Genomic DNA, 24,314 nt, shown 5'->3' on the forward strand with positions numbered 1-24,314 from the left:
CACTAAGGATGATAAACACCCAAACAAACACTGTGGAAGACTCGCTTTGGTTACTAACGCCACTGTACTGGAGAGGATCCCGCAGCTGCTTTCCATGACCGTCACCTACATCATGTTCTCTCCAGCCACACCGCTGGAATTTGAAAAGGGAGGGAACCACCCACTGCGTGAGATTAATGGAGCCCAGGGAATAGCGGGCATCCCCGGGCGTGCGGCGTGCCCCAGACAGCGCCACCTGCTTTGCAACCCCTGGCCATGAACCCCACCTTTCCAGGCTCAGCAGGAGGCTCCGCCGGGCTTGGTCGCCAACACACGAAGGAGAAGGGAGGCCAGAGGCTGGGGGAGTTCTGAGCCAACAAGAACCAGGGTTCCTAGTGTCCATAACATAGCAACACCTCACACACTCTGAACTAACTGAATAACAAGCTCCCTAGAAATAAAACCCAGCATGACACCAAGCAAGCCCGAAAGCCCAGCCTGGACTCACCTGTCCCAACGCTCTCACCATGAAGAACAGCGCAGTCATCAGCGTGGCCAGCATGGTCGGACTCCACAGTGGGCTCCCCCCGCCTACAGGTAACAGAAAACTCTTCCGTGAGAGAGACCCGCCTGCCTCAGTGTCACCAGCAACTGAAATGGCCCCTTCTCAGGCTGCAACAGGGCAGACAACCTCCCAACCCCTTAATGAGCTTAGCGCTCGTTCTCCTCCTGCCGGAGTAATTGTTTGCTGTCCTTTCGCTCTTCTAATTGCCGGGGCTCGTCCAGCATACAAGGCACCAGTGCATCCTCTTCACCCACCCCCTGCAAGAAATGAATGGACCCACCGAGTGAGGATTTAAAGAAACAGGGATGCGGCAAAGGCAGGTGCTGGTCTGTGGCTTGTGGGATTACAATAGCACAGCAATGCCTCTAGCACCCAGTCAACATCTGCTTTCAATTAGGGATGGGGATTTTACAGGGCTTTGCAATGCTCCCTGCATGGCCAAAGCTGCTGACAGGGCTGGGGGGTGAAGGGACCTGACTGCTTCGATTATCGCCATGACAAATTGATGTGCATCAGACCAAGATACACCAGGAGAGCCGGCAGGGTGCTCTCTGCCCAGCTCCCCCAGACCCCACCTGAGCTGGAGGGGTGCAAACCCCAAGGTACAGTGCAAGACACTGGCATTTACTTAGGCTTTCAATTGAGTTTTCAAATGTAATTAGCAATGGCTGGGGTGAGGGAGTCCTCTGGCAAAGCAGGGCACGGAGCCTCTTCCTGAGCCAGCAATACGCACCATAGCTGAAAGCAACCCAGACAAGGGGCCCCTACAACCAGCAGGCCCCAAGCGGCCACAGAAATAAAAGCTCCATTTACTTCCCCACGTGGAACTCGGCATCACTCTCCTTCTTAACAGGAGGTCAGAGAAAACACAGCCCGGAACGCTACCTCCAAAGCACTTTGATACTAGAGCGATGGCTGCTGGACACAGCCCCTCAGGAGACCGAAGCTGTGCAGGGAGAGGCAGGCAGGCAGCTATCCCCACAATTACTTGACTTACCTCGAGGAGAGAGGCCCCAGGGAAGGACAGCCTAGGGTAACACTCCATCAGACTTCTGCTCTAGCTGCCCTGACCCCCGCTCCCCCACATAAAAAGGAAGTATGTGTGTAACAGGTTTCAGAGCAGCAGCCGTGTTAGTCTGGATCAGCAAGAAGAACAGGAGGACTTGCGGCACCTTAGAGGCTAACACATGGATTTGAGCATCAGCTTTCATGGGCTACAGCCCACTCGGCCCACGGAAGCTTATGCTCAAACCCCCTGTCCAGCCTCCCGCCTGGCAGGCCTTCATCACAAAAGGGTCACAAGGCACTTGACGGAGTGGGCTGAGCACAGGAGTGAGGATGGCAAAGCTGGAACTAGATGGAAGAAGAGAGACCATCGAACCCTTGGAATAGACTCCTTTCTCCCCCCCGGCTTAGTTTCCTTGGCCCTTCTATTGCAGCATCTCATCCACTATGAATCACTCTCCCCTTGCGCAAAATCCAGCACTTTAATAAGTTTTACTTCCCAAGAAGAGCTGCTTTTCAGTAGTCGTCAGAGCTCCACGTGGCCCTGGTTGGGGCAATGGAAGATGAGGAGCCAACGCTCCCCTCTGGATTTCTCCCTGGCAGCCAATGTCCATGGGAGATCAGCTCAGGAAGAAACAGGAGTTTCAACAGCACAGGCAAATAGTCTTCTCACCTCGCTGGGAGCACCAGTGGGCACGGTTCTCTTCTGCCAGCTCCACACAGGACCGTGGCTTCCTGACTGACAGTGGTGGGAGCACAGAGAGAAGCAGGCCCTTGGAGACGAGCACAAACACCCCATTAAACCAACTGCTGTGGGAGTCACCAGGGGCTCTGCAAGGACACTGGTTTCTAGGCAGACAATCAGGCTTCACCTGGTCTATGCTTCACAGGACACGGCCGGTTTTACACATCACCATCCTGGGACACAGGCTTTTGTCGTGAGTTCGCCCTTTCCCCTGGTGCTGCTGGCAGGCACTTGACCTGACACGTGGGAGCAGCCTTGAGTCAGGTTGGCCATGGTCTGAGCATGCTGCGCTTTGACCTAGGGAAGAAAGGAGGCAGCAGAAGCAAGTCCATAGCTGGCCCCAGCCGACTGATCTCTGCAGTAGCAGCAGCGGAGGTCCCTGGGGTGAGCAGAGCACAAGGCAACGGTGTGCTGGGGCAGTTGGAGGCAGAAGAGAAGGCTCCTGGCGCCAGTGGTGGGTGGATGAACAAGAGCCAGGGAGCCACAGACCGGCCATTCAGGAGCTATTGCCCAGCCACCTGTATCACAGTAGTTCATGACACACATGCAGCACCATGCAGCCCTCAGACCCGGAACGAGCGATTCTGATGCAGGCTGGCTCTCGATAAGCCCCGGGGCTTCGAGGGGATGGTCGACAAGCTAAGTCTTTGATGCAAGAGCACTCCCACACGGAAAGCCATGCAGGGCAGCACAGAACCAGCTAGGAAGCGCTCAGAGGATAGTCATCTGGCTGGCAGGACTGGAAGGGGAAGAAAAGACAGTGGTAGGAAATGAGAGGGAAAGAGAAACCACGAGGAAAAAGGGGGCACCGATCTTGCCCGATTCACAGTGAAATGGCTCTCTCAGCGATCCAATCAGCCGCCTTCGGAGAGAGCAGGGTGCTGAAATAGCACTTGGGAAGTCATTGCTGTTATAAAATAAATGTAAAAGTCAGTAGTGACAGCCAATCCGCAGCTACCCAACTTTAGCACATCCCCAGGTGCCAGCCAGCTGCCGAATAACACAGGGAGAGGTGGTCCCCGCCAAGTACCACATAGCACAGCTCTGTAGAGACCCCACCACACCTTTAAAGAGCGTGGTTGTAATTAACTCCCCCCCAGCCTTGATCTATTCCAGCCAGAGACACCTCTCCCTCAGCCCTCCAGCTGGTATCGCCCTGGTCTCTTCCAGCACACCTGCCCTACCACCGTGGCTCAAGCTTGGGAGGAGAGAGCCACTGCAGAGGTGCATGGAAAGGGGTGGGAGAGACGCCCGTGAGAAAACCTGGCTCAGGGCTGTCCACAATGAGTTTCCTACTGGCTGAAAGCTGCATGGACACCATCTCTTGTAGCTCCGTTTCCTAGCGGTCTGGTACCCCATTTAGCACCCTGACCAGGTAACGAATAGACTTGTTTGTGCAGCGGTCTTTGAAGTTGACAGGATAACAGCAATACAACTTGGAGAGGAGTGAAGGAAGTGTCTGAATGTGAAAAGCAAGGTGGGTACCAGGGCTGGGTTCGAGGGAGGGAGACAAAAAATCTCAGCTGGAAAAAACAAAGCTGCAAACACCACCATTGTACAAAATAGATCTGTGTCAATTTAATTTGCATACAAAACAGGATACAGCTTAAAGCGTCACAAGGGGCAAGGGGGAAAAGAGACCTGCGACAGAAACACAGTAATTTGGTTACTAAAATAGTCTTTTACCCACACGACGAATATACACTCTCTAGAACGCACAGGTATAATTCCATGTCTTCTGCTGCGTGTGCTTTGGGTATAATGTACGAATGACTGCAGAGGGGTTCAGTGCTGGGGAAAGCCAGGACAAGTGGGGCTGTTGTTAAAAATAGCTGAGGGCTGCCATGTGGTTTTCTCAATAGCTGAGAGAGACTAAAAGCAAAATCCCCGCAGGCAAGGATTTGTGTGATCTGGTACAGCGGGCAGGAAACCTACATAACGATCCATTCTTTCCTGGCGGCGGTTCTCAGTGGTCACTCAAGGCCTCTCGGTCAGTCCGTACTGCTAAGTGTGCCCTAGGGTTTCTTTCCTTAGGCAAGGACATCAATCAGCATGCCGTGTTATATCAGCAGTGCTTCTGGGAGTCACCTGCCCTCAGTTTACCAGCAAGGAAAGGGGTAACAGATGCTAGTGCCAGACCCTGTGAACACAAATCCACCCCCCTGGATCTGTCTGCAGAACCAGCCCAAGGCCTTGTTTAAGGAGAACAAAGTCAGGTAGCTCACATTAAAAAAGTTGGGTATTATTTAAAAAGTTATAAAATGTAAAAAGACATTTTCTCTTGTTTAAAAATTTAAGTAAACATTTTTCGGTTTGCGTGTAAACACGTCCCTGAAGCATTTGCAACCCGAACTATTGCAACCAGGTGCTAGTGCATGAGAATCAGAAAGCAAAACGAGCCAGACAAGGTCACTTTCTGTTTAAGCCTATCCTCACTATCCAAGCTGAGAAACGCAAACAGTCTGAAAGGGTGGAAAGCTACAATTTCCAGTCATCTCTGGTAGGGACTGTTTGAAGGATGATTTCTCATCCCTTTAATGCAGATTTTTAGTCAAACAATAATTGCCAGAAAGAAAAATGTTGTTTAAAAAGCATAAATATCCCAAGCCAGCTTGGAGGAATGATGGCTAATGACACAGCACCACGCAGCAGCTGGAAATGCAGCCTCTACCCCCACCTCTGCATTTCCTCCTCGCTGCCCTGACCCAGAACTGAGGCCAGGATAGGATGATATTTTTTAAAGGCTGTCTTCAGGCAAACGCCAAATGGGTTTTTCATTTCCACAAGGCAACGACTCAAGCTGCAGCCACTCAAAGGGACTGGCCCAATGCTGAGGAAAGCGTCTCACAATGGACTTCAGTGGCCTTGGGATTGGCCCCCAGTTGAGGAGCTGACAGATACGTGGCACCCTCCCTGCCGTACAATCCCATTGCTCGTCTGCTCTGCGCTGTCTCAGAGGGCTGCCTCCTCAGGTTCAGGCACTGCAGCATGAGCGAGTGCTCGGACACAGAAATGCCTTTCCCACCCCAGAACAGCAGCCTCTCCGGAGCAACACTGGCTTGCACCACACTACTCAAACCAGCTGGAGGGGCCCGGCAAACGGAGGAACTTAAAAGCACGGGCGGCTGCAGTCAGAAAAGCGACCGTGCAAAGCAGAAACGACCTTATCCAACATGTCAGCCTCCACTCCGGCCCAGTCAGAGCCGTTTCTCTGACCAAACCAGCTCTCCCCAACAAGTCCTGCAGAGCAGATACAGACCCAGCAGCGAGCCGGCTCCTAGTCTGCCTCGCGTATCGTCAAGCTCAGCCCTTATCGGAAATGGCCCTAAGCCAGCCCAAGTCTGAAGCTGGGCTCCCCCAGGGAGTGAGAGGACTTGGCTTGGCGGGGGCTCTATCTATTACTGGTGGTTATTCAAGGCCACACCTGTTCATATAGTTCCACTGACACCAGTAACAATGGGTGCATCGCTGGAGACCAGCCAGAGACACTCTCACGACAGCCTCTGCCCACCATGTCCTCCAGCCTGGCTCTCAGCAAATCCAGACGGGAGAGAATCCAGACAGACTCCCACCACAGGCTTTTCCAATCACCCTGATTCGAACCGCACAGTTCGGGGGAGTGGGGAGGTCTCCTCCATCGCATCAGCCCTGTAAGCCATCCCCACCGGGCCCTGTCTGGCCCTATGGCTTCTGCCCTGTCAAAAACAAAGTGTGTTTGTTAAAACCCTTCCCAGAGGCTTAGCCTCCACTGTCCCCTGAATACAAAACATTTTCAACTAGAAACAAACTCAACATTGGATATTAAAAAGAATCCTGACTATAACAGGAAGAAAAAAACAACACTGTTTGGTCAGGATGTGGTGCCCAGAAGCTCTGACTATATTGCTTTCGACTGTGCTCTTCCATGTAAAAATATTATAGACATTTGCTTTTCATTCTCTCAAGCTCAAGTTTGTGCCACAGAGGCTGGGTCTGAGGTCACCTGCAACCCCTCTTTGTTGTGAATCCACAGTGCATTCTTTTCCTCTAGCAACAGTTTCCTGTTGGAATTCACCTCCTCCCCCGCAACAAGTTATTCCAAGTCCTCGGTGAGTCACATTTCCATCAGGTGATTGCTGGAATACTAATGAGGGAACTGTTGATTTATTGAAGCCCTGATATTTCAGCACTGGATTAAGCAGTCTATAAAGTATATTTGGACACATTACAGGATTAGAAGAATTCACTTGGGAAGTCCACTTCCTCCCTCCTCCTGGAAAGAAACTTTATTTCAAGGGCAGAGCAAAAAGACAGACGAGAGACCACTGGGTACCACTGCAACGCAATGTATTGTAAGAGGGAACAGAGCGCGGCCGTGATGCTCTTTTGCCAGGCTGTCTCCTGGGGCACAGGGCTGGGAAGGCTCTGCCCCTCTCTGCTGGGGCTCCGTCATCTTTTAGTAGTGATACACTTTAATCTGGTTGTTTTCATCCAGCCCGAGCTGCACCAGGCCTGGGCTGCTGGCAGAGGGCTTCTGTGTGCTTGGAAAGAGAGGACTGGAAGTTCAGTGAAGGAAAAGCATTGCTTCCGTGTGAATTCAGCCTGCGTGAATGCAGATATGGGAGGAGGAGAAGTCACCAGCAGCAGGAATCAAGCCTCATGCTCACATGCTGTATTCAGACCTCTGCACACAGGTCAAACAGACTTAAAGCAGGATTATGGAACTCAGAGCAGCACCGGGCTCAAGACAGATGGCTCTATCACAGGGACCCAGGGATTTGTGCCCATATCAACGTGCGCTGCAGAGTTACAGCCGCAGCATAATGCTGTTCGAGAGCACGAGGAACCTGTTACCCCATTTAACAGCACGGCGAGATTTCTTTCTAGTGGCTCTTCTCCCTTTGACTCAATTGCACAGCACAATAACCACTGCTTCCCACTCCTGAGCGTCTCGCCAGAAACTGCCCACAGCACAAACAGCAGTGCTGTTAAATGGCTGATGGGGACCAGGTGGGGAGGGAATCTCTCTCACTGGGCCGACTTCTGTTGGGCAGAGATCGAGAGACAAACTTTCGAGCTACACAGAGCTCTTCTGCAGGGCTGGGGAAACTTATTCAGTGTCCCCCAGCTACATACGAGGCGGAACAGATCATTAGCGTAAGCAGGTAACCCATATTTCTCTCCCCAACACCAGCAGGTCCAATGAAAGATGTTAGCTCACCACCGTGTCTCTAATACCCTGGGACCCACACGGCTACACCACTGCATACAGGGACCAGACTGACCCCAAGAAACTAAATCCTTCATTTCCCAGCTCCTCCTCCTATTGTTCCCGTGACAACCCAGAGCACTGCAGTATCTCGACTAGAAGTGGCAGCGGTTGGGGCCATCACTGCAGAAGGCACAGAGAAGGGATTTGTCTAAGGTCACAGTGAGTCAAGACACAGCTGGGAACAGAATCCAGGAGTCCAGCCTGAGTCCAGCTTCTGCTCGAACCACTAGATACACTGTCCCTTGCAGGGACCAAAACCAGGAGGCTCTGAGGTTTCACAGCCGCTGCTCAATGCTTTGCTGCTCCATAGTCACTCACCGCCTGCTTTCTGCTTCTACCGATAGCAGCACCAGGAGCGCAAAGAAAGACAAGACCAAAGCAAAGGATACACTTTTGAATCCTTCTTGAAATTTTCCAGCCATTTCTTGTTGGCATCAATCATTCCCTGGACACTAGTACTGTCTGTCTCAGGGCCTCGGAGCTGGGAACGCTGGAACAGGCGGATTTGCTCACTGTCACGACAGAGAGAAAGAAAGGTATGGCAAGAAGTGAGCCAACGGATTAGATGGAAACTGATGGACAGCTGTGGAAATAGGCACAGCCTGATGCAACAGAAAGCAACCTCTTCTTGGCTCAGTGTCCTGCCCTCCGCTCCCCTGCCAGACTGGGAAGAAGTTTCAGCAGCCACCTAACTCAGCTGCTGCCATTCTCCTGGTCTCTTGTCTAGCATCATAAAGCCTCTGTTGTTGGCAAGGACCCCTGCATCCCCAGCTGACTCCATAGGAGTCTTCATTTACCCCATTATCCACCGATGACAGGCAGCAGCAGCACACTCGTCTTCAGAAAGAAAGGGGGTCGGCAGCTCCCCACTAGTCCCTGCCCCTTGAGAAAAATGCAGTGTTGTTGGGTAGCAAAAGTCCAGCAGAGAGAGAGACGCTAGGCTGAACTTCCACCTTCTTTAACGGGATTAAGCTACAAGGGAGTTGGAGAGAAGTGGGAAGTGAAAGTTTAAGACATTAAGCTCCTATCTCCCCAGAGGTGTTCCCCTCACTCCAGGTGCTGCTTCGCCAGGCACAAGTTCTATGGGCATGGGAAATGATTCTTAAAGGGACTGGACTGCTGTCAAGGCTCAGAAGAGCAGCTGTTCAGCAAAGGTGAAACACCAGCTCTGAGCCTGGTGTAACCCAGCCAGCAGAGTCCTGTGCCAGCCTGGAACTGCAGAATAGCAAGACTTCTGCAATGGACTAGACTTGGGGGTTGTACCCGGGAATCTCCCCAGGTTTTACAGAGCAATCAGTTAGAATGAAACGCAGCGATCACACAAGCGTCCACTTGCAAAATGGTGACTTAAAATCGAGCAGAGCCAAGCAGCTGCAGCCCTATTGGACGAGTTGCAGAAAGGCATTCTGGGAAAAGTTCCTGGGCGAGGGAGATTCTGCCTACATGGGGGATCACTACAAGAGGCCAGGGAGCCACCAGAGAAGCTGCTCCTTGCACAGGGAGAGGTTTGTGGTCATGCCTATCACCACGGCACCACAGTGGGCACTGCACACCCGGCAAGAACTCAGCTGCAGCGCTGCAACTAAGAGCCTCTTTTATTAACAGAAGGACGTGTTGCCTGGGGAAACAGGTTCATCCCCTGCTCTTTTTGAAAGGTATCAAAGGATCTTTTATTCCCACCTGGCCACCAGGATCTCAACAACTCAGCCAAAAAGACACTGTCGCCCTGAGTGCAGCAGCCCTTCCTAACCAGGCCTGCACTGCAGCATTGATCATAGGCGTGAAATCACACTTGATGTGGGAATGGAACCTATAATATTCTGGTCTTGAAATAAGAGTGCTATTGGCTGAGCCTTCCTGGGAGCGCTACTGTAAAACCAGCAACTGAGTATTTAAAAGGGGACCTGGCTAATCACTTAAGCTCTGAATCTAACCTATTTGATGTAACAAGTAGGTCAGAACAAAATCATATCTGACCTACAAACCACACCAACTTAAAAACAAACAAACAGCCACATTCAAAAGACCAGGAGTCTTACCCTGCAGGTAAATAACCTAGATTGCTGTCCAAAGGGGCGGGACTTCCACTGAGCGACGGGAACCCACCTGGAAGAGAGAGAAACATTCAATACAGATACAGGAAAGGCTTCCATCTTCCTGGTCATTGTTTGCATTACAAGCACATTATCCCTGCACGCTGCAGTCACATGCGGAGGCTCGTTTGGACTGTGCTTGTGGGAAAGCTCACAGCAGGATCTTCTGGTGCTTCCCACTCTGTTTCCAATCTCCCAGGGAACAAGAAACGCACAAATTCCCACTCCAATTCCTGTTATTTATTCTAACTTTACATCCTCCTCATCTCTAACTTCTATCGGGATCCCCCCTCAAGAATGGGACATCCCTTATTTCCACCAAGGCCTGGTCTACACTGGGGAGGGGGAGGAATCGACCTAAGATACACAACTTCTGCTACGAGAATAGCGGAGCTGAAGTTGACATAGCTTAGGTAGACTGACCTCACGTCCTCACGGTGCAGGGTCGACTACTGTCGCTCCCCCGTCGACTCCACTTCCATCTCTCGCCGCGGTGGAGTACAGGAGTCGACGGCAGAGCAATCAGCGATCGATTTATCGCGTCTACACTCGATGTGATAAATCAATCCCCGATAGAGCAATCACTACCCGCCGTTCCAGCGGGTAGTGTAGACGTACCCTAAGGGGAAAGACTGACTAGGAACTGCATGATTCTTGATAAGCCTTGATGCCTGAATTGTAATACTCTATGCTCCTGGTTGTCGCCATGTTCTGAAAGTGCTTTACTTTCATGTTGCAAGGACTGGCATTTCATTGCTAACACAGTCCAAGGCCAAAACGTTCCAACACGTTGCCCAAAGTTAGAAACCTCAATCCATGCTCAGGCATAATGGCCTAATTTTTCTAAAGAACCAAGCACTGAGGCTCCCATTAATTTTAACACTATCAGGGTAGTATCTACAGTCAAGAGATAACAAATGCACAAGACACAGTTGTGGTAAACCTGGGTTATTTCAATGGCTCAGGGAACAGATGCAAAATCTGGGCAATCAGAATTCTGGGGGGAGAATAATCAGAATTTCAGAAAAACACAAGTACAGTTTCAGAGGACAGTTCTTAACTGAAGGTAATGGGAGTTTACCTATAGCACGAAGAGAACAAATTAAAAGCAGCAGGACTAAATTCTGCTCTCAGAGTCACATGCCTTGCCAGTAGACTTCAAAGCCCAAGGGCAGAACTCACTACAGACTCTTCTAGGGAAGAGCATCCTCATTGACAAGAAGGAGATTGGCATGCAACACAGGAGCCACTCCAGAGAGGATACAAGTCAGAATGGATGATGGGTATAAGCCACAGACAGGTATCACACAACCCAAGATGCAACTCCTCCATCCGCACAGGTTGTGCCAGGGAGGCCCTGTCTGTGCTGTGTTTAGAGTTTCATCTCTAATAAAAGTAAGCACCATTCTCCCCAAAGAGCCTGAGTGTTTCCTTGCCCCCAAAAGCCAGAGAAGGGGTCTCACCCACCTGGAATCGACACATGAGCAGAGGGCCTGCCAGTGTCACAACCTCCAAACTCAGGGCCAGGCTAGGGAGGCAATTTCCACCCGCGAAATGAGGCAACATGGCACAAAAAATGTAAGTCAATAGGCCCCCTACAAATGTTTGTCTTAAGGCCCCTTAGGGCACTTACTCATGTTTAACTTGAATCATATATTTAAGTCCTAATGAAGTCGATGAGACTTAGGCACGCACTTCAGAGCTCTGTTGAATCTGTACCCAACTGTCTAGGCCGGGGGAATATTGTTCCCTTAGAGCGTGTACACAGCAGGTCACAGACACTGATGTCAGCGGCTGGCCCACGTCGAAGCAGACCACATCCGAAGAGGGCGTATAAAACAGAACGACTAGCAAGACTTTTCAGAGTGAAAACAAACCTGACATTAATCTTGGGGCAGCCATGGTTTTGCTGGCTAAGGATTAGCAGGCCATGGGGCTGGGGATTTTGTCTTTGGTTAAAAGATTCAAATGGGATACAAATAGAAAAGGAAAATTGGCTCTCCTAAGGACATTGTAAATTGGGAGCCACGTGTATCATCTGTCTCAACACCCCCATCAGTGTGTTTCCAGCCAGGCGGCGCAAGCTAATAGAAAGTTCCTCCTCTTCTTTTGCTGGCTCCTTTAATGACTGCTATTCTTGTGCAAATGTCAGAAGCTGAAGTGCTCTGGAAACGGTATAATGAGATCAGCTTTGCACTTCACTTCCCGGAATAAGCTGCTGTTATCTCCTCTTCTTTTCAAATCTGCCACGTGCCCAAGTCCAGGGAGCTACACACACCAGCTCTCGGAAAGTCTGCCACCGAAGCCCATTGTCTATTAGGGACACAAAGTCACATTCATTTCATCTGTGATTTTCACACTCACCTGCTGAGGTGAACAGCTGCCCCTAGCACAGACTAGTCAGCCCCTAGCCCCGAGCTCAGACTAAAGAGAATCAGTGGAGCTTCTGTGCAGAAGAGCTTCCATCACATTGCAGGCAATTCATCAAGCCAGCACTTCAGGAGGAGTCATTCCCCTTCAGCGCAGATGCAGAGCCATGAGTAGGGAAGGAAGTAAACAGTCCCGCTCTCTATTACACCCTTGGCCTTGGCCAGTCTGGGTCTATCTCCTGTCCCATCACACTTGCTTGGGCCCAGGTGTGGTTCCGGCCCTCCCTGAGTCAGGCTGCAGACCCTGTATTATGCCCATTGTATTAGCCCAGCCCGCTATAGGGAATGGAATTCGAGCTTCACTTCCCTGTGGGTATTTTTATACCCACTGTCCCTGGGCCATGTAAACTGCAGAGAGAAATTATCTTCATCCCAGAATAGCCCACACTGGGCTGTCTGTCCCAAAGTGCTCCACCAACTACACTGGACTCTCTTCTCCGAGCAGTGAGATCCAGCTCCATCTGGAAGGGGGAGACAGAAGCCAGCATGCTGTACAACCGGGCGTGATCATGGGCAACTACTCCTGCTCCTTCAAAACTGCCCCCAGCAGAGTCCCACAGAATCCACACCCGTCTCCATACTAGTCAACAGAGAGCCGGCAAGATCCCCCAGGCCGAAGCACCAGCAGCGTGCGGACAGCACACAACTCTGTCTCCTTCATGTGTAATGTCAACAGGTCTACCAAGAGCGAGCTGAACCCAGCACCTGGCCACAGCTGAACCCAGACACGACTGAGGTGATGCTGGTAGAAGAGTGAGAGCTTTAAAGAACTTGACTCGTCTGTAACGTCTCTTACTGCCAGTGGCACTTACCTGCAAATCGCTAGGTCAGTCAGCAGCCCTGCCCCCAGGGTCCTTCTGGATCTTCGCTGCTACTGGTTGCTCTAAATAGGCCCCGGCCAGCCGATTGCACTCTGTGCTGTCAGAGGCAGCCCTGACCATGCTGACCCATGTGCTCATGATCACCAGGCTTGGCCTTTGCAACTTGTATCTAGGAGCGAAGCCGCATGCCCTGACAACGGGTACAAGGCACAGCAGCCCATCAGACTAAAGAGAATCAGTGGAGCTTCTCCACAGACCACTTTGGACACGTTGCCCTGGTGCCCAGCTGAACAGAGTCCAGTTCAAGGCCTCTGTCCTGACATTCCAAGTACTCCGTGGGATTGGCTCTGGCTACCTGAGGCACAACTCTCCCTCTACAACCCCGGCCTCCCTGCAAGCTACATTCCTGCAGAACAAAGGAACTGTCAACCCCAGGGGAAGGCTCGGGATGCAGGACACAGACTGTCACGGCAGCTGGACCAAGGTTATAAAACTCGCTCCCGGTAGAGATAAAAGAGACCAGAGAGTTCACGGTACTCAGAACTGAAACGACACTCACATCTTTGACAGGTTTCAGAGTAGCAGCCGTTAACAAATTTATTGAAGCATGAGCTTTCGTGAGCTACAGCTCACTTCTTCGGATGCATAGAATGGAACACACACACACAAAACCCATCGTAATGACTCGGGCCATTTCTCCTACAGGCAGGGAAGGGAGAACCTTGTTTCTATCTTAAATACCTGGGGGAAGCGGAGATGCCAAGATTCTGCTGACATTATGGGATGGACCACTGCATCATTAACATCCATGCAATACAGATGGGACCTTGTTTATTTTTAAATGAACTCATTCATAACATGCCCACGTAGGACGTTTCATGGGACTCAGTTCATCTACCTTGGGAGGATGAAGGGTGAGTCGAGTAGATCGCCCAGTGCCAGGGAGTGAGCGGAGACAGCTCACTCAGCCTGGTCAAATGGGGCGTGTGCCCTTACTGAGCAGTCCCACAGGACAGCATGTAAGGGGTACTTTGCTGCACCCTGGCATAGAAGTGACAGCACAAAATCAATGGCCATAGACATGATAAGCAAACCCAGAAGGAGGTGGAACTGCAGCAGACCTTTACCTGGGAAATACTTGCGCCATTTCTCTGCCAGTATGTTGTCCACTGACTGACCGGCTGTGGAAGAGAGGCTGGAGTTCAAACCGGTACTCCACGCCCACTGGTTAACCAAAGGGATCCCAGCAGGCGGCACGATGGGGCCAGCAGCCTGGGCTCTTGCCAAAGAGGTGTACGTGGAAAGAGGAACCCCATCACTGGGCAGAGCAGGCATCGGCACCTGCACAGGAGCGAAGAGCAGAGGCTGCCGATGGTTCAAAGAGCCCAAGGTGCCAAGGACCCCGTTCAGCTCAGCGGTGATGTGCTGCAGAGTGCTGGTCAAGTGCTGGATCTTGTCGAGCTGGGGGAACTGGACATCTGGTTTCAAGTCAACTAGTCAAAGGAAGAAATACCCAGATTACCAGAGGGATAAGATTTAAAGAAGACCTTGAGTCTATTCCCACAAGCAGCACCATTCTCCAACATCTCCCCACCAAGGGCAACTTATCCTCCCATGCACTCCGTCTCCATGCTTCACAGAGGCTGAACTTTGGACATTCAGCTAAGCGAGCGAGGCGGTCTGGCCGCAGAGACAACGGGGCAGTTCAGTTCCATGTCGATGAGCAGGGAACTTTGGCTAGAAGGCTGGTCAGGTGTGGTGTGGAGGAGAGGATGTTGGGGAAATGAGATGAAAAGGGACAGGATCCCGGAGATTCCAAGGATTAGACTGGGATGGGGAAAGGAGGATACGAAGGGACACCAGGCACTGGGATGGCAAAGCTGAAATATGGCTTGCAGCACAAGGCCTGATTTGCAGTGTAAGTGCGCTTCTGTCCTTCCTGCCCACTACAAGTTTATGAGCGGGGCCAGTGCAGCGAGTGAACGTCTGCTGGGCTCCGCGACAGCCACCTATCTGTAGAGCGTGGATTTCCCTTGCAAATGGCTAGGCCTTTGCAGAACAGCACACAGCCTGCTCACTACACTGAAATGTACAAGAACTCTGAAATACTGGAACAGCAGGAGCTTGATATGTTTCAGGGCAGGTCTACACTAAGGGCGGGGGTCGAACTAGGGTACGCAAGTTCAGCTACGTGAATAGCATAGCTGAACTCGAAGTACCCTAGTTCGAACTACTTACCCGTCCAGACGCCGCGGGATCGAAGTCCGCGGCTCCAAGGTCGACTCCGCCACCGCCGTTTGCAGTGGTGGAGTACCGGAGTCGACCGGAGCGCGCGGGGAGTTCGAACTATCGCGTCCAGATTAGACGCGATAGTTCGAACTCCGAGAAGTCGAACTCACCGCGTCGACCCGGCAGGTAGGTGTAGACTAGCCCTTAATAATCGAATTGTACACAAACTGAGCAGGGAGTCAGAGTGGACGGATTGCACTCCACAGGCTCATGCACATCACAAAGAAACCTGGCGCCATGGGAAGGTTAGAGGACCATGGGGATTTATCAGTAGGAGAACTTTCATTCTAGGGAGGGAGAAGGTCCTAAAGCTTCTTGGATTCTTACAGATAGTTCAATTTTTATTTTTTTAAATGAGGGTGAAGTTGTAGCCATCAGCCTGGCCAGCACCTCTGGAAAAAGCACAGTCCTTCTGCATGGTTACCCATTTATTAAGTGCACTGCTCTAATCACGGGACAGTACAGAATAACCCCAACAGGAGCAAGGCACAAGGAATTGCAACAGCCTCTCTTGCCAAGGAGCCAGGGAGAGGAAAGAACTGGACTGATGGACACCAGGAAGTAGGGCAAGCGAAAACAAGACGCGGCAGAGACCAGGAACACACAGCGGGGGAGTGTGGTGATGCAGAATGTCAAACTCTGGGTACAGTGCACAAAGCTCTGAAATGCGGCCCCTTACATTTGTGCTGAGGTACATCTGTGCTGCTCAGGCTGTGTGTGTCTTCAGAATCACTAAGGTCAAAGGTTACCACCTTTTTACACGCAGCACCTTTCAGTGTATCTTCATCAGAAAGCTGCTCAAGAGAAGGAAATATTTACAGTGGAGGAAAATAAAATAACAATCTTCTACACACTTCTGTCCCTTGGGAAACCAAATCAGGTCTAAAGCTTCTGTGACTCCGAGTAACATTAGTAACAATGTGGACACAAGAACAAATGGATATAAACTGGACTCTAGGAAGTTTAGACTTGAAATTAGACGAAGGTTTCTAACCATTAGAGGAGTGAAGTTCTGGAACAGCCTTCCAAGAGAAGTAGTGGGGGCAAAAGACATATCTGGCTTTAAGACTAAGCTTGATAAATTTATGGAGGGGATGGTATGATGGGATAGCCTAATTTTGGCAATTAATTTGGCAATTGATCTTTGATTATCAGCCGGTAAATATGCCCAATGGTCTGTGATGGGATGTTAGATGGGTTGGGATCTGAGTTACTACAGAGAATTCTTTCCTGGGTGCTGGCTGGTGACTCTTGCCCACATGCTCAGGGTTTAACTGATCGCCATATTTGGGGTCGGGAAGGAATTTTCCTCCAGGGCAGATTGGCAGAGGCCCTGGAGGTTTTTCGCCTTCCTCTGCAGCATGGGGCACGGGTCACTTTCTGGAGGATTCTCTGCAGCTTGAGGTCTTCAAACCGCAATTTGGGGACTTCAGTAACTCAGACATAGGTTAGGGGTTTGTTATAGAAGTGGATGGGTGGGATTCTGTGGCCTGCATTGTGCAGGAGGTCAGACTAGATGATCATAATGGTCCCTTCTGACCTTAAAGTCTATGAGTCTATGAGTCCAAGCTGGATACCCCGTAACTGCTCTGCACAGGCCGCACGTGGTGCTCTCGCATCGCAGTGTTAGGAACCAGGTGAAGATAGCAATACAACTGTGGTTCCCAGCTCTTGGGCCAGCGAAGGCAGGAAGTGTTGCAAAGGAAGATGTCTCAGTCTACAGAGGGGGCGGGCTAGGTTGGGGACTGCACATTACAATTTCTGCAGTGACTCCCTGGAGTCAGAAACCATAAGGCCCAGCACGAGGTGAATAGGCAGGGAGGTGTCTTGACTTTCAAAGATGCTGTGCTCTTCAATCTCCCACTGATCCTGGGCCTGTGGAACTCACCCAAGTCACTGACCGAGCTGGGAACATTGTCCAGGAGCGCTGGCCCTCAGACACCTCCCGTAGCCAAGAGGCCGTCCTAGATGCTAACAGTACTCACTAGCCAATGTGTCCTCCGCTTCGGAAGATCCCAATAACCAAGTATTTTTCCTGCTTACTTACCATAGACACCCCGTGGTCACACAATTAAACGGTGAGCAGGTACCATGCAAGCCGAGGGAATGTACAGTATCTGTAATAGCAGCAAAGAATCCTGTGGCACCTTATAGACTAACAGACGTTTTGCAGCATGAGCTTTCGTGGGTGAATACCCACTTCTTCGGATGCAAGTCCGAAGAAGCACTTCTTGCATCCGAAGAAGTGGGTATTCACCCACGAAAGCTCATGCTGCAAAACGTCTGTTAGTCTATAAGGTGCCACAGGATTCTTTGCTGCTTCTACAGAACCAGACTAACACGGCTACCCCTCTGATACTAGTATCTGTAATCTCACCCATGTAGACAGTTAATAGAACCGCTGTTTAACCAGCACAAACATTGGATTTTTCTACTTTTTAGTGCATCAGAGACAGCACTGACTCACTTCTAGCCTCACGGGCTAATTCTGAAGGAAGAATAGTTCATTGTGCTCTAACAACCGTGCTTTTCCCACTCAGCTTCTGAACTAAAAACAGGAGCCTGCCTGGCAAGCGGCTCACGTCAGAGCTCTCCATCCCCCAGCCCCTCCTGGCTACTCAGCTAGTGAATCGTGGATTCTTTCCAGTTTGGTTTGTAGTTCCTTGCAGACCTGTGACCAGCCTCCTCTCCCCACTGTGCTCACACACAGGTAAAAGACGCCAGTCAGCTCTCAGAGCAATCCAGCTCCAGCCACCAACCCTCAGCCTTCAACTAAATGCCCCTCGCTGGCACGGAAATCCCTGTGAAGTCCCCGCCTCAGGGCGTGACTCTGGCTCTCTCTGGACGCCGTTCTGTGGGCGTGTGGCTGGTTAATGCCAAGCGACTGAGACGCTGGCAGTTACCTCCTCCAGCAGCGAAGACTCCAGTTGGCTCAGCTTCTCTTCCTTCTTCTTCAGCAGCACCTGCCCTTTCCGCATGGCCGACTTCATCTTGTCCAGCTGCTCTGACTCCTGCCGTGGAACAAGCACCCAGCCAGGGAGGAACATTAAATCAGAGCCATAGGAAATAATCGGTTTTTCTGATTTGGAGTTTTAATCATTTAAATCATTTTAACCCAGCACAGAAGAGGTGATCCTGGAGTCACAACACAGCCCAAACCCCAAACAGCACAGGAGGGAAGCATGCGGGAAACACTTACGTTTCACAACAAAAGGAAGTTTCAGCTCCCAACCTGCCCTTTTCACAAGGCCAACTGCTTTGGTGCTACATTTTCAGCCAGCCACTTGTTCTCACTGGAAATCCCATGGCAGCGTGTGGATAACAGCTGAGGCGCTAACCACCCTGGTATCCCAACCAAATTACAGTCTGAGTAATTACATCCTACACTCCCTAACTTCCAGTCACACTGGATAGAGGATTCTTCTTGACTTCCTGTTCCAAATGTTGTGGAGGGATGCTAAGCACTATGGAGCAGCCTGCAAGCATCAGACCAGAGGCCATGGCGTGATCCCTGTGTACAGTCTGGGTATGAGCTCATTTAGCAAATGCTTCAGGATCCATCCACAAAGAAGTGTAAAATAATTGCAAAACTACAGCTACAGAACTGCAGGCAATAGAATTACCGTGAGTTGCTCATCCCTTCCTTTGCAATTTGCAGAAGATTCTGTGATGTGGCAACACTCCAGAGGATCTGTCATTTTACAGAATGTCCAAATTCATGTATTTCATCCGTTTCAGAATAAACAGAGTTAGGTTTTCATCAAGCTAGTTTCTCAGGTGATAAAAGTACCACATTGCATATTCTAGCAGAGGCTCAAGGGGCTTTACAAACTAGAATGAATTAATCTCTATGGCCACCCTGAGAGGTAGGGGAGAATTTTAATCCCTGTCACTCAGATGAGGAAGATGATATGCATAGTTTAATAGTAACTCTCGGTGCCCATCTGGAGACACACAGGGGCTGATTTCCAGGAGGACAAGCACCTCCAGCGTCAAGTGCAGTTGTGGATGCTTGACATCCCTGAGAAAAGTCAGGTCCTGCCTGTCTGAAGTTGGGCTCCCAAACTCAGGGCCACTCTCAAAAACCTGAGGCTTAGTGGCTTGGCCAAAGGCACACAGAAGTTTGTAGCAGAGACAAGAACACGCTTTGTCCCTGGACTCCCACTCCTAGGCCAGAACCACAATGCCACCTGAGTCTCAGAACACAGGGGTGCCAACTCACCTCCTCCAAGTTCCGACGCACGTCCTCCAGAAGCTGAGAGCTATCTGGATCCTGCACCGCGTCCTGTGCCTGCTGCATGTTGTGACGCCAATGCTGCTTTGCAGCTTTCAGTGCAGTGTGCCTTTTCCTCATGGAGCGAGTCTGACGCACCAGGAACTCCTTGGCGTTCTTTATGGAGACTCCTTCTGCAGAAATGAAGTGTCTGACACTGCAGGAAGGAATTGAGGAAGAGAACTTTTAAACGCCATTATCCTGGAAATACGTCAGTGCTGCTCTCTGACGTCAGGAATTTCCCAGTGGTTTTGGAGGCTGGTTTTCTACTTCACTTGCATAAACTGGGCAAGTATGATAAAACCCCTCAGCGCTAACAGGGTTGCTTCTCCTGTACAACGTAGGCCTCGGAGATGCAGTCAAGAAGCATGCCAGCCCCTTTCTGTAGCTGCAACAGCCTTGCAACCGCATCCACTAACGGCTACACTATTCCAGGTGCTACAACCCATCAAGTCGTGATGCTCTGTGGCAGAGGGCAGCACTGCACTAGGCCTTGTTCTCTTGGCCTGTGCATTCCACACTGCACCTCTGACAATACCTTCTCCTTAGGCAGCAGGTCATCAATGTGGTACATGTTCACACAACCGCACGGACAGCATTTTTCAAAGTGGCCGGTGTGCTGATGCTTACTTATCGAGTTGGAGGTCACTATCCTCATTGCTGTGCGAGGTTAAGGAAGCAGGCTCTCTGGAGGAGTGCTAGAGGTTTAAACATTTCAAAATCAATTAATATGCGAATGAAGGAAGAACCTCATAAGCCCAGGAGAACAAGAGTATAGAGCGTGAATGACAGCAGCATGGAAACTGCCCTAGGAATAGCCCAGTGCAGAGGAGTGTTTCTCTACGGGAACACTTTAAAAAACGAAGATCTCCTTCCCTGCCCAAGAGCTGCTTTCTTCCCCAAGTTCCCCAGACCAGCATCCCAAACCTCCCCAACCAATGTGCAACGGCGGTAACAAAACCAGAGCAACACATTCCTTTTGTTTTTTGAAGCACAAAACCCCCGCAAATAATGTCAGCACAGAGGAGTAAATTAGGGGGTTCAGATCTGCTCCTTTGGGGGCTGGGAATGGGGGGGGAATGGAATGGAACCGTAAGGCTCTGGAAAGGGGTGTTTCTATGCAACACTTTACTGCTTTGGAGTGACACAAGTGATACAGTAAAGCCCTTGTCCACATCAAAATGAGAAACAACAAATCCAGTCCCAGGTATCTCACTGCCCTACTGGAAAGACTCGGAGTCCTCTGCCTGCTTAAACACCCGCAGCTATGAGAATCGCAGAAGCAGATATTGTTACTGGGTACTCAATATGAGCACCTTATAGCAGACGCCTATAGCACACAAGACCTCAGGGGAGCCTAGGACCAGTAGTAAACACCTTAGAAATGCCAAGGATCTAGTGCAGGGTCGGCAACTTTTCAGAAGTGCTGTGCCGAGTCTTCATTTATTCACTCTAATTTAAGGTTTCGCGTGCCAGTAATACATTTTAATGTTTTTAGAAGGTCTCTTTCTATAAGTCTAGAATATATAACTAAACTATTGTTGTATGTAAAGTAAATAAGGTTTTTAAAATGTTTAAGAAGCTTCATTTAAAATTAAATTAAAATGCAGAGCCCCCCAGACTGGTGGCCAGGACCGAGGCAGCGTGAGTGCCACTGAAAATCAGCTCATGTGCCACGTTCGGCACACGTGCCATAGGTTGCCTACCCCTGATCTAGTGGGACAAGTGGCCTTTGGGAGATGCTCTCTGATTACATTCCCTGGGGTATATAAACGGGATGACGAAAGCGCCAGAGAAATGAACACACAGACTAACACCACCGTGCACGGCGGTGGCTTCTCCCATTCAGGAACCCAAAGCGCTGTACAATCATTTAAATGACGGAGCAGTGAGCTGCCTGCCGGGATGGAACAGATCTTCAGCAGAGCCAGAAATAGGATCCCAGGCTCCTGGTTGCCTGTCCTGTGGCCTCGGTCACTAGACTTTGCTTCCGTTAATTTAATCAAACAAATAACCCTTCCCACCTGCAACAATAACCACCCACCTCTGCATCTATGAGCCAGAGCAGGCAGCAAAGAACCTAGGCGGGATTTTCAAAGGGACCTAAGGGTCCCGCTAATTTGGGAGCCTTTGAAAGGCACCAACACACACCAGCCTCCATGGGGAGCTCAAATGCGCAGGCTTTTACTCACAGCTTGAAGCGTCTCTCTCAGGTCCTCAAGGTGGAGCTCAGCTTCCCTTCTGGGAGATGCCATGCTGTCTTCGGCTACCAGCTCCTTCAGGGTCTCCTGTTTGCTCTGGACTGCAGCCTCTAGTTCACTGCCACAGAAGACGTCCACAATGTGCGGGGGAGGGGGAGACACATGCCGTCAACACACAGAACAGACAGTGACAGAGCCATGCTACTCACAAGAATTCACAACACTCTGCAGAAGTCAGATTTCCCTGAACTCCTCAAACTGGCTCCTGCCCACAGTCTCCCAAAGGGAAAATTCCAGGGACTTCGTGCTCTGCAGATCCAGGCTATTATTAGGAAGGGTGCCTGGGTATAGGGCTGAGAGTAGCCAGGACACTGCCTCCTGCTGTTTAAACACTGGGTCCTACAGCTACATGCTGAGAAGCGTCACTGGATAAGCTACTGAATTTGTGTCCAACAAAGTAAATATCAGGTCTCCACTAATGTTTTAATGTAACAAAGCTCACTGGCTACTTGGGACAACGTTGGTTTATGCCAACGTACACCCTTAAAGCAGGAACAAGGAAGTATGCCCCGCAGAGGTCTCAGGAAGGTCTTTCCTAGAATCTGGCAGTCACCCAAGGTTCAAAGCATTTATGAACATTTCCTCGTAAGCCAGCTGTGAGGAAGACAAATGCTAAATACATGCTTCAGAGGGGGAACCTGAGGCCCACAGAGGTTAAGTGACTTAAGCCAAACTTGCACAGCGAGTCACGGCAGTGCTGGGAACAGAAAGCAGGAGTTCTATCCCCCAGCTCCCGGCTAACATCTAGCAACACTGCCCCTCATAATTCTGGCACGAATCTGAAACACCAACATTTAAGAAGGTCAGCGGCACAGGGTGGGGTGGGTGTGTAAATCTGAGCATCAGAGAACGTCTCTAGGACACCCACCTGATCCGTCTCTGCAGCCTCTGGCTTCGGGTCTGCAACAGATCCACTTGGGACTCCAACTCAGCCTTCTGGTCTTGAAGCTCCTCCAGAGTCCTGCGCAACTGGCGGATGGATTCCACGAGGTCAGCATGCTCTTTTCTAGACTCCTCTAGGCGGAGCTGAGCAGCCGAAGCAGCTTCCTGGAAATGAAATTGAAATCACCCTCATTTCCCCAGCACAGACCATGCCAGAGACGGGAGTGCTGCATGCAGTGCTTGCAGGACAATGGAAGTTAAGTGTGCACAACACATTCTTCAAACCTGTGTTTTGTGTGGTTTCTGTCCCTGCTTTTATGTACCCAGAAATGGTCCTGACCCAGAATCCCCAGATCTGAACAGCCATGAGCTTGCTGGGAAATCTGGTTATGTCTACTACATACAACACTTGGATGCTGTTGGCAGCGAGATGGAGGATTCAGGGGAATTTACCAACCTGGCAGCGGTAGTTCTGCAGCCTGGATTCCTGCAGCTGTCATGCCCATACTCATCCTTCTCCCTTATGTCCAGTCTTAATGCATCCTCCCAAGAGATGGCCTGACTGGTGTCTGCTCCCCCATGGGTGAGCTATAGCACTAGAGATGGAAGAGCTCAACCATGTCCCATCTAGTCCTCCTCCTACGCGGGGGTCAGCGGACAATGCCCCCTGCAGCACAGTGCTCCCATCACTCCCAGGAGGAAGCAGCCGTCTGCTAAATCTCAAGGTTAGGAAGCTTTCCTCGACACCTGGTGCATTTTACTTCTGTTCAGATCTACCCCATTACTCTGTCTATGTTCCTCTGCCCACTCTAAGCGCCCGTCTCCCTCCCTGCTGCGCGTGCCCTTCACAGCACAGCAGGCAGGTAGGTTACGGTAGAACTCCACGAGCCATTTCCATGGTGCACAACCACTCGATTTTGCTTAACTCCTGCCCATAAGCCTGCAATAACCTCAAAGCCCACCCTGGAGTTGCAGCACCATCACCCCTGCATAACAACTGGAATGCCCATCACCGGCAGGCAAAGCCAGGCAGACAGTAGGACATGCCTAGCCCCTTCTGGGAACGTGCAGACAAAGGGAGTCAACGTGTTTCACAGGAGTGTCCAAGCTATTCCACGGGCAGTTCCTCAGCTTGGCTCTGGAGACTTCTAGCCCCAATTCAAGCTAGCCCCCCACACGGCATGGTGCCATCAGCCAGCCTCTTGGCCTCGGCCCACCCACCCATGGGAAGTTGTACAATTAACAGAGTGGTTAGAGGCTAGGGTTTTCACAACCCAGTGAGATTAAAAAGCAACAGATGCCGTAGTTAGCCTCCCGGTTCCTGGCAAGGAGCACGTGGGCCCAGACGAGCAAACCCTGGTCTCCATAAAGCAGAGCCGTGTGCAGAAACCTCTCCCTTTGCACCATGATGAAATGCACTCCCAGTCTGCCAACAAGACAGCACTCTTCTCTGAAGCAGAATTGCAAGGGGGATGGTCAGATCTAGGACTCAAGAGTTATTCCTGAGCTTGTGTTTTTAAAGCCACTGTGCTGATGTGCTCTAGTGTGTCAGGAATACAAGGAATGATGGGGCAGCAGCTCCTCCCGAAAGCTGGAGCATACATACATTTCTCTGCAGCTCAGTTTGTTTCTCTTCGTCCAGAAGCTGCTGCCTTTTCTTTCTCATGGCCTCTTCCTGCATAGAGAAGTGAAGAGCAAACCAGTGAACGTTGGAGCATCAT

At 50.8% G+C, this 24,314-nt stretch overlaps 1 protein-coding gene across 5 annotated transcripts in view; it reads right to left on the bottom strand.

Annotated features, from left to right (window-relative positions):
• Nucleotides 1-3,847: 3,847 nt before the first annotated feature.
• Nucleotides 3,848-24,314, bottom strand: part of CEP164 (centrosomal protein 164) — a 74,817-nt gene continuing 54,350 nt past the window's right edge. For all 5 annotated transcript variants that reach the window (XM_044996971.1, XM_044996970.1, XM_044996968.1 and 2 more), the window contains 11 exons: nucleotides 24,200-24,268; nucleotides 22,580-22,758; nucleotides 21,643-21,769; nucleotides 20,081-20,148; nucleotides 19,400-19,607; nucleotides 18,081-18,188; nucleotides 15,857-15,971; nucleotides 14,016-14,381; nucleotides 9,585-9,651; nucleotides 7,935-8,057; nucleotides 3,848-6,829 (listed from right to left, as the gene is read on the bottom strand). In XM_044996971.1, the coding sequence (XP_044852906.1) occupies nucleotides 6,730-6,829; nucleotides 7,935-8,057; nucleotides 9,585-9,651; nucleotides 14,016-14,381; nucleotides 15,857-15,971; nucleotides 18,081-18,188; nucleotides 19,400-19,607; nucleotides 20,081-20,148; nucleotides 21,643-21,769; nucleotides 22,580-22,758; nucleotides 24,200-24,268 (1,530 nt within the window). In that variant the 3' untranslated portion in view covers nucleotides 3,848-6,729. The remainder of the gene's footprint in view (nucleotides 6,830-7,934; nucleotides 8,058-9,584; nucleotides 9,652-14,015; nucleotides 14,382-15,856; nucleotides 15,972-18,080; nucleotides 18,189-19,399; nucleotides 19,608-20,080; nucleotides 20,149-21,642; nucleotides 21,770-22,579; nucleotides 22,759-24,199; nucleotides 24,269-24,314) is intronic.

This window comes from Mauremys mutica, chromosome 22, assembly GCF_020497125.1.
Source record: "Mauremys mutica isolate MM-2020 ecotype Southern chromosome 22, ASM2049712v1, whole genome shotgun sequence".
NCBI lineage: Eukaryota > Metazoa > Chordata > Testudines > Geoemydidae > Mauremys > Mauremys mutica.